Genomic DNA, 13,130 nt, shown 5'->3' with positions numbered 1-13,130 from the left:
TTTGAGTTCGTAGCCAGAAGGTTTAACCCCAATTGTTATGGAAAAACTTTCACCTTTGATCAGAGTGAATTAGGAAGCTTTTTTACAGTGTCCGCTGCACACCTTCCCGCTAGTCAACAAAATATGACTCGTCAACCTTGAATGTTTCACCTAAATGAAACTTGAGGGAAGTCACCATTCCACTGTAACATGGACTTCGATCTTTGTGGACTCCTAGGCGAAGTTCCCTCTGTGAATCAGCGATTTTCTTATAAATTTTTAAAAGTCTGTGCGCAGTTACTCACATATCATGTATTTATGAGGTTATAAATAAAGTAATACAAAAATGCCTGTTGGGGAACATTTTAATCTTTCACCAACTTAAAGTATAGGAATAAATATATGACATAAAAAAACAACGAAATACGGAGGATTGTACTTGAATTACAAGCATCTTCAGAGCAGCTTTGAAGGCACCCGCTCACATAACGGTTGTCAAAATAAAAACCTCCACAGTGGCTCATTCTTACAATTTCGGTATCAATGGTAAGAGTGCCACTATCAAGCGCACAGCCTCGAACTATCATCTTTTCTCCAGAATCTTCTAAAATAATAAGAAAAAATATAAATAAAAAGGTATAATATGTATTTGCTTTAGGGTTGTCGAAATAAGAACTGGAACTCATGAAAGCGTTACCCTTCAAGAGAAACCTATCGTAGATGGTGTGGAGCTAAGTCGCACGAGAGCGCTTTAAGTAAATGTAAAGGCAAGCTAAGATGGAAGAGTTTAACACAGAACAAAAGCCCAGAAGTATGGTTTTTAGAGGCAGAAGATGTGAGTAATGCGGACATTTCTCATGTCACGTTTGCTGTTTTTAGCGGACACTAACTAGAACAAATAGTGTAATAATTTTTGTAAAAGGGCGTATTGTGTCTGGTTATAGTCCCAGGGCAAGTAAACGCGTTGATCTCCTATGAATTGATGCAGCTACTAAAATGAGTATAGTTGCTAAAATGATAAAGGTAATCGAAGAGTTGAGGCTCCAGACATCTGAGTTGGTCTCAATTTGACAAGAGTAGAACAATTGTGCAATCTTCTATAAATTGTACTTTTTCACGTAATTCTATTGTGGATGCATCCTTCTTAGCTCGACATTACATTCACTTTATTTGTGACGACTTTAACACGCACACAGACAAACAAGTTATTTTACTCTCTTTTATAACTCTGAATGGTGGTATTGCTATGGTTAGTGAATTTTTGATGCTATCATTCTTGCACATCTTTGAATTGAGCAACCATTATACAGTTGAATCCAGCTATAGTGAACCACCTGCGAACCCATCAATATGTACACTATAAACGATAGTTCACTATATCTAAAATCTTCGAGAAAATATCTTGTACTATTATGGGAAATAGTGATTGAAATAGTACGTAATTTGCTTTATAAATTATTGACTAACTAAATGTTTAGAGTCTCGTTACAACGAAGTTTGCTTACATCAAATTTCTCCCTGTAACGAAATTTTTTATCAGAATCCTTAATAACTTTCAAAATATTCCTCATTTAATGAAGTGGTTGTCACCCTATAACACATTTTCTAGACGTTTATCTTTTTAATTTTTGTGATTTTTCGGAGTTTTTTAAGTGTTTAACCTATTGTTTTCCGTTATTTTTTGAAATAAAGTGCAATTAAAAGTTAGAAATTACAGTCGTTGGTCAACCAATTCGTTTTCCCATGACTTTGTTTTCGGAACCACAACACTATTCATTAAATTGAAATGACTCATTTTAACACTCTTTTATAATGTCCTTGTAACGCTATTTCATTTTTAAATAAAAATCGTAATGATATACTTTTGGTATAAGCACATAGACTCGAAATTTCGTATCATTTATTTAAATAGCTGCAAAAAAAGAAAAAAAAAAGAAAATTGAGTCCACTATAAACGAACTGTCGATTTCTCAGGTGTTCACTATAAGCGTATAAAAGAATATTAGTTGAATAGCAGCTTAGACAAAACCACTGAAAACGTTCACTACTACCGAATGTTCACTATATCCCACGTTCACTATTACGGGGTTAGACTGTGTTTCGAAAAAGGTTTAGTTCATTTCTTGTTTTTATGTAATCATCATTATGCATGCTTACTAATAAAATATGTATAAGGAGGGGTGATAATATAGAATCTCAATAAGATTCAATTAGATTCATCAGATTCAATTCGCCTGCCATCGAATGTATTACAGTGGTGGCCAAAAGTGTGGACATTTTTTGAAAGTTTCATGTTTTTCAACTTTGTGTGCTTGTAGAATACATTAATTTTCACTTAAATACAAACGTTTACTTATCGAATTGAGGGTAATTTAATGTAGAATTTAATAACAAAAACAGAATTAAAATATCTGTATTATAAAAATAGTTATGCTCATTTTAGTAGAACAAACAAACACAAATCGTTTTGAATAAGACGTGTTGGTGGTTCAGTGACTTGTTCTGGTGTACGAAAGTTCTGTTTACGTTATGAAAAAGCGAAATCAGTGGAAAATAAAGCCAAATCAGGCCGAAAAAAATGCACAAGTGCTACTGCCGATAGAAAAATTAAACGGCTATGCCTTCAAGATAGAAAAATTTCATCAGATGCCATTAGATGTGAAATGAATGCAGCGGGTATTGCAGTAAGTTCAAGAACAATAGGAGGAAGGTTATCAGGATTTGGACTACAAGCTAGAATTCCAAGGAAAAAACCATATTTAAATCAAAAGCAACGCGAAAAACGAGTTAAGTGGGCAAAAGAACACATTAAATGGTCTGAAAATCAATGGAAGCAAGTAATCTGGAGAGATGGAGAAAAAAAGAGATGGAGAAATGGAGAAAAAAAAAAAAAAAAAAAAAAAAAAAAAAAAAAAAAAACTAAGAGTTTTTAAATCTTTCGGTATTCTATTTTCGTAAATGAAATAGGCGACCAGGATAATAACTTGTATATCGCATCTATTTTAAAAACTAACTGACTATCTTGCTATGTGGTACAATTTCTTGACACTTTTACTATGGATGGCATCATTTAAACGATGCTGCTTTTTGAATGCCAACAAACTACGTTAATTATTTTTTTGGACATCTTTTGTGTTTCCGTTTCTCCTTGGGTCACTTTCTACGCATACACATGATCAAATTTTTAATTTAGGTTGTTTTTGAGATATCCATCCATTTAGGGAACTTTTTAGACGGCCCATATAGATTCAGGGAATTGATTTTAAATAGCAAATCTTGTCGTAGTAGAAATGCTGCTGGAAAAAGATTCAGACTATATTAAGTATGTTGAACTTAAAGTTTAAAATTTGACACTGTTTGAGTGTAAATTGAAATGTGTAATCAAGTATTTAAAGACTACCATATATTTTGTTTACATACCATAAATTCCAGATAATTTTATACAAGCTGTGGCAGGGAAGACTCCGTCTCTTTGTTTTCTGCCAGCCCAACAAGGTGCCTCTAAAATGTCTTTAGTGTAATTGTTATGAAAAGGATCCTCGCAAGGTTGGTTGTCACCACCTACTGATACACATTTAAAGCAATCTAGGCCACTGCTACCTGTTAAAAATGTTAAGAAAATATTATTTCCTTAATCGGAAAATAAAATTTCTTGTAAAAATAAACATATTAAGCATTTATCAACACTTAAGATAGCATTTTTCTTCAAGAACTCATTATTTGTGTAAAAAGTAACTGGATCAAAATTTCAATATTAAAGTTCAAAAAAGGGGACTTGCTGACGTAGTCGAGTATCTGCAGAACTACTGGATGTTTCCCAGACCGTCGCCAATAGCCCATTGTGCAGCTCTATTGCGACGTAAATTAACAACAACAACAACAGCAGAACTACTGCACCGATTTTAATGAAATTTGGATTGCTGTATGGATGGTGTTTTCTACACTAGGGAACGCTGCAAGCTCGGGACTGCCTAAATTTCCGGGTTACTGTTTCAGTTGTATTTTAAAGCCATTTGGCATCATTGTGTTTTGAGATTCCTGCAAACAATGCATTTGGTTTCTTATTACTTATGTTTACAATGCTAACAATACTTGTGTTTACAATACTAAAAGTGTTAACACTAATGTAAGATGGTGCACAGCTTGCAACACGAACAAACAGTAATAAACAAATGGAAAGATGCCAAATCAAGACTGCCAAAAAAGCGAGTAATTCAAAATCTAGCAACCATGTCACCTTTTTTAATAATAAATAACGAAATAACTAAAACAAATTTTCACTCCAAACTCCCCAGAATTACATTAAAACATTAATATCTTATGAAATACAGCAGATTTGAGCTCAGAAATTATCTAATTTATTTCTTTTATTGAAAACAAAATTATCCGTTTGAAAACATCGCCTATCAGAATAACATGTAGTAAGCAGCTGCAAACTTTTTAACCGGAACTAGAGTAGGTCCCGAGCTCGAGATTGTTATTGTTTACTTTTCTACTGAAAACACCATCCATATTGCAAATAGGGTCCATTCGCATTGCATTCGATTCTCCTTCACGCGTCTGTGAATCTGAAATTACATAAAAGAGAAACTGTTCTTCCATGCACGAACCACATACGCGAATCGGATCAATATGCGTACTGAGAATAGCCGCCCTAAGACTCGTAAATGCACGGTTACCAGTAAAACATCACTGGCAGCACTCAGTCAGCGGGTAGGTGACCATTTTGATCAGCTTGCAAATGGAAGGGACTGAAGGTGTGTGGATTGGTCCCCGTTAAATTGCTCAGCCATCAAGGGCTCGACTTCGTACGCAGGTTGTCGGACTACCAAAGCAAGGGAGCCGTCCTCTCTGCAGGGAAATCACAATTGTATTGGCATGTCTTCGAATCATTAGGGATGTTTCTCAGACCATCTTCAATAGACCATTGTGCAGCTTTTGTGCGACGTAAATCTAAGACTCCTCTTAATGAATGACAACGTTGCTGCACATAGAGTTTGTTAAGTCGACGATTTCTACAAAGGGAAGATATTCGTTGGATGAATTGGTCACTAAATTTTCAGGCCTGAATTCTATAGAAACTGATTAAGAGGATCTGGAAAGATTGATTGAAGCTCTCAATTTTTCCCCGACAACCATCCATGACCTGAAAACACCGTTGTTGAACGATTAGGCTATTTTAGAAATAAAGTGATGTGGCAGATATAATTTACTTTTACTATTAAATGAATGTGGCCATTTCTTTCATTGTTGTTTAGTGGGGGTCAGATTAGATGCATGACGCACTCATGAGAAATCCTGATGGTTTAAAGCAGTACTACTTTATTTATGTCGCATTAGAGCTGCTGTAATGGCCTACTGGTGATGGTCTGGGAAACATCTCTGAGGAAGATTTTGCAATTACAACTTTGATCCTCAGCTGAGGGGACGGTACCCCCGCTGTGGTAGTCCGTTGACCTACTCGCTAAGTCGAGCTCTTTACGGAATAATAGTTTAATGAGGACCTATACCGTACATCCTCGGTTCCTTCTCATGCTGATCAATGTGGTCGCTCTCCCCCTCACTGAACGCAAGAAGTGATGTTTGACTTCAGTGATCTACTGGGAACCGTACTGCATTATATATAATATTGTCATTTTTCCTTCACGCAAATATATTCGGTGGCTCATATTTATTAGGAAACAAAATTTCTTTTATAGTCTGAAGTATTGTAAATTTAATGCATTTTGCTTATTCTAAATTCTTTTTAACGCTGTGATAATCTGATCATAAGATCAAAAGTTATTCAGGCTATTCCTCCCCCCTCGCCATGTAATCTATGTAAGTAATCGTTATTTTTTTATGTTTGAACAAATAGATTCACTGGCTTAAATTTATCGGAAAAACAGTTGCTTGTTCCGTCCGAAGTATTGTAAATTTAATATGTTTTGTTTACTGAAAACGCTTTTTAACGTATTGATAACCCGATCATTAAATTAAAAGTTATTCAGGATATTCCATTTTTACGTTCAGTCTGTACCCAATCGTTGCTGTTTTCTGTGCTCAAACGATTTCGTTGACTCATATTAATAAAGATAATAATATTAATGATTACAATAATAATTATAATAATAATAATAATAAAAAGAGTTGTTTGTACAGTTCAAAGTATATAATTATATATTGAGTAAACTTATCTGCATTTTGTTTTCTAGAAATGCAATTTTTCCCTCAAGTTAAAACAAGAAATTTTTAAGTAATTTGCAAAAACAGAAAACCATTTCATGCAAATTTGATGTAAACCTTCGACGATTATGAAGAAAAACTGAACTCGGACATAATTTATAGTCTTTTATTTTTGTATTTAGAATAGTAGATAATTTTCAGACTTGAAGGGTTCTCATCGCCAGAAACGAGTCTGTTTATAATTATAAAACGAATTTATCACCTGTCATTTATATTTTTAAAGTATTTCAAGCAAAAGATGACAGAACGAAATGTATGACTTGTTTTAGCTGTTTTTCAAATATTTTAATTGCTCGAGCTAAATATTTGTGTGAAGAGAAGATGATTTTCCTGTTAGAGTGTTTATCTGAAATAGTGCCTTTCCTGTTTAGTAAGTTTTATTCCTTATGTTTATTCTATAAAACAAAAACAAAAAATCTTGCGATTTTTAAATATTTGATATCTTATAAAAGTGAGTCTTTAACTTTTATGATACACAGCACGATACGAAAACCATTATTTTAACTGAAATTTCAAGATTAAAAAATTAAATTTTTTTTCAAGGCCTTTAATGTTTAGTTTTCATTTGAATATTCTTTTTGAAATTTTCCATCTTTTATAAGCTCTATATTGTGGATTGATATTTTAAGTTACGAAAATAGCCATAAAACGTACTTTTCTTGAATAAATTACGCGTTTTTTTCCCGACAGATTTAAATTTTGAACCATTTAAATTTAGGGAAGAGAAGCTGCATTTTGAACAATATGTTCCTAAAATGCCAGGAGTCGCCAATAAAATGTTTTTTTTCTGCTCTTTTTTTTTGTTATATTTCCAGAACATTTTAAGATAATTAAAAATGTTTTGCACGCAATTATGAAACTTATTTATCCAAGAATGGTTTATGTAAAAAAGAACTTTAAACAATTATTTTTTATTATTTAATTTCCTTATGGACGGAAAAAAATTTCATTTTAAAAGGTACACAATTTTTGCATTATTTTAAACTACGCAATTTTAAATAATAAAATTCAAAATTTAAATGGAATCGAACGAATTGTTTTTGAGAAATGAATATTTACGTTCTATTTATTAATTTGTTTTTTCATTTCATATTTTTATTATTCAGAAACTATTTAGCTAATTTTGCTCAAATTTTCTATTCTGTTATTTTAAATAACATAATTTAAAAGAAGATAACTATTTGTTCTTATATTTTCAAAATTTTCTCGAATCATGAGTTCAGTAGCAGTTTTAGATGAAATTTATCCTTCATAAATTATTCTATAACAGAAAAATATTACAAAATATTTTTCCTTAATAAACGGAATCTTCACAATATTTCTTATTTTAAAAACGGACCCTTCACAAAATTTTTACTCATACGGTTATCTTGCAACAGAAAATTATGAATAATCATAAGCACAAGCTAAGCTCTACTATATTCTCAACTTTAAAGGTGATTCGCGATTTAGAGTTTCCTATAGGGTTGTGTAATTGCTAGAAAGATAGCTCGGAAGGTGTAGAAATTTTTTGTTATTTTTCTCAACGTCTGGTAAACAAATTCCCCCCACCTTTTTGCGTCTGGGATAAAAATTTTATAACTTCTATGCTACTTTTTTTCAATGAAGTTTTACATTTTAAAACTGATGCTTAAAATTCCGTTTCATCAACGAAAAATCACGTCAGATCGCCCTTTCTATCTCTTTTGCTGCCATAATGTTTACAAATGTAAACGTCACCACAGAGAAATGACACGTCATAAAATGCAAACTATCTGATTGGTCCAAGTGTGAGTTCCGAGCAGCAGAGAAACAGTTTCTGATATTCCGAGCTACTGCGATTTCTGTATCACTCAAGCAATTTCGAGCAATTTTTGGTGGAGGTTAAGAATACGATTGCGCTTACGATTTACTTGTCGGTCAACTTTTATCATGTGATATCTCTATTAGAAAAACGCAGTAGATGACGTCCTTAATTGACGTTCTGTATGTGTATAGAGGAGAGAAAGATGCTATAATGTTAAAAAAACTTATTACTTATTTAAAGTTTTCCTAAAAGTACAAGAACATGACCTCTGTTAAGCAATCATGAGTAAAGTAACAAGAAAGGTTGTGATTTTGTGAACCATATCTTGAGCGGAACTCTTTTGTTTTCACTACATGAAAGGGAAAAGAAATCTCAAGGTTAATTCGAATGCAAAAGAACTTTGTCCCGCAATGAACTGATAGTTAAGACACGATTCCCGGCAGATCACCGAAGCCAAGAACCACTGGCTGCAGCCAGTGTGCGGGTGGGTGACCAGTTGGATTAGTCTGCTTAGGGACCGAGGGTGTGCGGTATTGGTCCTCGTTAAACTATTCTACCATAAAGTGCTCGACTTCGCATGCAGATCATCGGGCTACCGAAGTGGGGGTGCCATCCCCTCTGCAGAGGATCGAAATTGTGATGACATGTCTTTGGATAATCCTCAAGAACGTTTCCCAGACCGTCGCTAATAGCCCATTGTGCAGCTCTAGTGCAACGTAAATGAACAACAACAAAAGAATTTTAATCATGGCATAATAAATTGTTTCTGCAAATTTTTTTTAGTACAAATATTATGAAGAATATTTTTTTTAAAGAAATGTTTACTTTAAATAAGAGATTATATTTAGTAAACTATGTGCACTGTGAAAATTATTCGTAAAATTTATCAATTCATTTTTATTTTTAATTACATAAGGCATTCAAAGATGTATCTTAAAATTTTTAGTAACCCTATGAATCTCTTTCGTACTGAACGTTCATTGATGAAAGGAGTGATCCTGAAGTTTCGAGCCAGAGTGGCTCAGGGGATAGAGCGTCCGCCTCCCAATGAGGTGTTCCAGGTTCGAATCCCAGCGATGGCTGGTTGATATGAATACTGCACCCGGCTCGCACTATCCACAGTGCCGACGTAAAATATCTCCACTAGTAGACAGATAATGGATTAGAGTCCCTTTGCTGTCGGGCTAACCATGAGAGGATAGTTCCATCTAAAAGTCCTCCACGAAAGATAGTTTCTCCCATGTTTGATGCGGGAGTTACTTTGTCTTCTTTGTTGGGTTCAAAATTGCAAGGATAAAGAGTTGATACTGATAGTTGTAAACTCTAATTGCTTCTAAACTCTGGTTGTTCAACGCCAGATATAAAATTCTGAAGTTTCAGAAATTCAGAATATTAATTTTTAAAAAAATTCCAAATTTAAAAGAATCTATTGATTTTTGATTACACAGTTGTTAGAGGGTATTGAAGGGTGTCATTATTAATTAACTTTAGATTTGAAGTATTTTATTTTCTAGTTTATGCTGTAATTTGTAATATTTGGTATTATTTCTACTAATTATTAAATTTTTGCAAATAAAATGAATATTATAAATAAAAACTTACTTGAAACAATCGTTGATACTAAAATAAATGCCTTTAGCCACGAGTGTTCATCATAAATGCTTGAACATATTTTCCTAACTATGAAAGATGCTTGCATATTTTCATCTGCACATGGGAGCAATCTATAATAAAAGTGCAGATTAAGTGAATATTTTTTTAAAATTTTTATTTTCTCATTTTGCGTTACGAATCAGAAGAAGAAATTAATTTATTTGTAAAAAATATGTGAAATTTAAATCTTTTCATATTATAAAAGGTTCTAGAACATTTCACTATCTCAATCATTGAAATCACCTAAGCATTGAAAATGGAATTAAGTAAAATTAAAAAAAAAAAAAAAAAAAATTGAGTCATAAAAAATAAAAGTATTTTTAAGTGAATTTCTAAAGGGCTCGACTGCACTTCTCAATAGAATGTTTAAAAAATTATTAATTAGAGACAAGAGTACTTGGATGTTTACAATCAAAAAGTTCAATTTTTCTCTTCTGTAATTAATGCACATGTAACAGAACGTAATTATCATCAAAGAATTAAATTTGGTTTCTCCCCACGAAAAATAATATTTCTCATCTGCTATTTATTAGCAAACTAGCAAAACTGTATTATAATTTTAAATTAAGTTTCATGACAAGACACTTGATTGCAAGTAGAAAAATATAAAACAAGGTTTTATTTAGTGGAAAAGTAAATTCATAATTTACCACTTCAGACTATTTTTATTTATTGTTTAAAGAGCAAGAAGAAAGTATGATATGAATGAATATACTTATTACTTAATTTAAAATTTTATTTTGGTTTCCATTTTCTAATTTACCAATAATGAACCTGCGCGTAGATCGTCAGGCTACCAAAGCAGGGGAGATATCCCCTCTGCAGATAATCAAATATAAATAAATTTCACAAATAATTCGCAGTAATAGGCTGAGATGGCTGGGTCATCTGTGGAGAAGCCCTGAAAATAGTGCCATGAGAATAGTTACCTTTAAGAACCTCGAGGGGCCACGCCCCAGAGGCAGACCCCCTACTAGATGGACATCGACATCGAAAAAGATTTAAAAACCCTAAAGATTAGAAATTGGAAGGGAGTTGCCATGGATAGCAGGCTCTGGCGTTTGTCAGCTGTTGAAGCAGCCAAGGTATGCAAGGGGTTGTTGCGCTGACAAAAAAGAAGATAATCAAAATTCTGAGGTCATGCATTTGGTTCATCTTCAGGGATACTCCCCGAACCGTCATCAATAGCCCATTGTGCGAGTCGTAGTGGCTCAGGGGATAGCGTTTGTCTCCCAAAGAGGTAACACAGCTTCAAATCCCAGTGGTGGCTGGTTTATATGAACTCCGCTCCCGGCTCGCACTGATTACTGTGCTGACGTAAAATATCCTCCGTGGTTGACGGATCATGAGTAAGAATCCCCTTGCCCCCTGGCTAAGCGTGGAAAGTGCTCGTGGTTTCCTCTCCATTTAATGCAAATAAATGAGTGTTAGTTCCATTAAAACAAATCCTCTACGAAGGCTAGTTTGTCCCATTGCGTGATCCAGAAGTTTTCTTACCTTCAGGGTTGGATTCAAAATTACAAGGCTATAGAGTTGAACATTGATAGTCGTAAACTTAGAATTGGGTTTGATACTCAACGGTAGTTATTAAATAAATAAATTAATAAATAAAAAATAATAAATAAATAAATAAATAAATAAATAAATAAATAAATAAAAATATTAAATAAAACAGCCCATTGAGCAGCTCTAGTGCTACGTGAATAGAAGTAGTACTACTTCTTTCACAATAATGAACACTAGAGAGCTAATACCTCCATGGGACTATTTTGGATACATGACTGAGGTGCAATGTGGACTGTGATAATAATGTGGATCAATTACTAACACATCACTTCTGACTCTATTTATTTATAATTTTTTTTTTTTACATTTTGACTTTTATTTATTAAATTCTATTTTCTTATGTTAAGAACTTATGTTTTAACACAGAAAACTAATGTTTTAACACACAAAAAACTAAGGTTTTAATACACTTTAATTTTTTTTGTTCAAAATATTTATGACCAACAGAATTTTTTAATTTCTATTTTAAGACAGTTGGAATATAGTTCTCTGCTCTTTGTAAATTAATATTTATAAAACCTAACATAAATTGAAATATATAATAGGTATTTTTAAGAATTTATTTTTAGGCAAAAATAAGTACCGTTTTAATTTTACTTATTTTTTTTGTAAGTAGCAGTAGATTTTGTTAGTTCAAATTAGTTTGTTGAAATATGAAAGTAAAAGCTCAAATTGTTATTAACGAAAAATTAGATATATTCAAAATGTTGGTAAGTAACTTTTGGCAAATTTATAATATTTGTTCACACATTATATAATATAATATAATACAATATAATATAATATAATATAATATAATATAATATAATATAATGTAATATAATATAATATAATATAATATAATATAATATAATATAATATAATATAATATAATATAATATAATATAATATAATATAATGTAATGTAATGTAATGTAATGTAATGTAATGTAATGTAATATAATATAATATAATATAATATAATATAATATAATATAATATAATATAATATAATATAATATAATATAATATAATATAATATAATAAAATATTTATTGTTTCCAATATTGGGAGGATTTCTTTATATCGCTGTTTTATGATTGAACTACAGTTCCATTCCTCTTAATACTTCGTATTTATACCTATTTCTGGATTTAGTGTAAGAATATTTTTACATCCTCCAATTTCATTTTTCATAAAGTGCCTTTATCTCTATTTTTGGCGTTATCTATTCAAATGTTAGTAGCATTTACATTTGGATACTATTCTACAAAGAAACTGAGGTGAATTGAACACAAATAAATATACATTGTAAAAAATGAAACAGAAATATTAGAAACTATCAGAATAACCGAATGGGCTATTTTTGAAACGATATAAGCCACATTTCTTTCGAAATTGAGTTAGCTGTAGTTTTTCCGTATTTGTTTGTAGTGAAATCGATTGGTTCAGGAAAGAAATGAGTCTGTTTTGCGACATGGAGCCTTTGGAGCCACCTCCAAATTTCTTCAACTTATATTTTTTTTATATAATATATTTTTTTATTCTACTTTATAACCGGCGTTGAACAGCAGACTCCATTTTGAGTTTAAGACTATCAATGATCATATCCGTAGCCTTGTAATATTGAATCCAACCTCGAAGACAAGGGAACTCCTGAATCAAGCATTGGGACAAAATAGCTTTAGTGGAGGATTTTTTGATTGAACTAACCCGCATTTGTGTTACATAGACGGGAAAAGCACGAAAACCTCCCATGTTTAGCCTGACGACAAGGGGACTTTAACCTATGATCCGTCTACCATTGAAGATATTTTTCGTCAGCACTGTGGTCGGTGCGAGCCTGGTGCGGAATTTGAATTGACCAGCCATCTCTATAATTTGAACCTAAGTGAGTTCATTGGGAGGTGAACGCTCTATCCCCTGAACCACTGCGGCTCCA

At 32.4% G+C, this 13,130-nt stretch overlaps 1 protein-coding gene across 2 annotated transcripts in view; it reads right to left on the bottom strand.

The window, feature by feature from the left end:
• Positions 1–326: 326 nt before the first annotated feature.
• The window catches only part of LOC107452606 (uncharacterized), a 39,955-nt gene continuing 27,151 nt past the window's right edge, over positions 327–13,130 (bottom strand). For both annotated transcript variants that reach the window (XM_071187580.2, XM_016069133.4), the window contains 3 exons: positions 9,593–9,714; positions 3,400–3,579; positions 327–583 (listed from right to left, as the gene is read on the bottom strand). In XM_071187580.2, the coding sequence (XP_071043681.1) occupies positions 345–583; positions 3,400–3,579; positions 9,593–9,689 (516 nt within the window). In that variant the 5' untranslated portion in view covers positions 9,690–9,714 and the 3' untranslated portion in view covers positions 327–344. The remainder of the gene's footprint in view (positions 584–3,399; positions 3,580–9,592; positions 9,715–13,130) is intronic.

The sequence above is a fragment of the Parasteatoda tepidariorum genome, chromosome 11 (genome assembly GCF_982258835.1).
Source record: "Parasteatoda tepidariorum strain Cologne lab strain chromosome 11, Ptep-v5.0, whole genome shotgun sequence".
NCBI classification, from domain to species: Eukaryota; Metazoa; Arthropoda; class Arachnida; order Araneae; family Theridiidae; genus Parasteatoda; species Parasteatoda tepidariorum.
The sequence above is the reverse complement of the archived record's forward strand: the minus strand, read 5'-3'. Positions and strand labels throughout refer to the sequence as shown.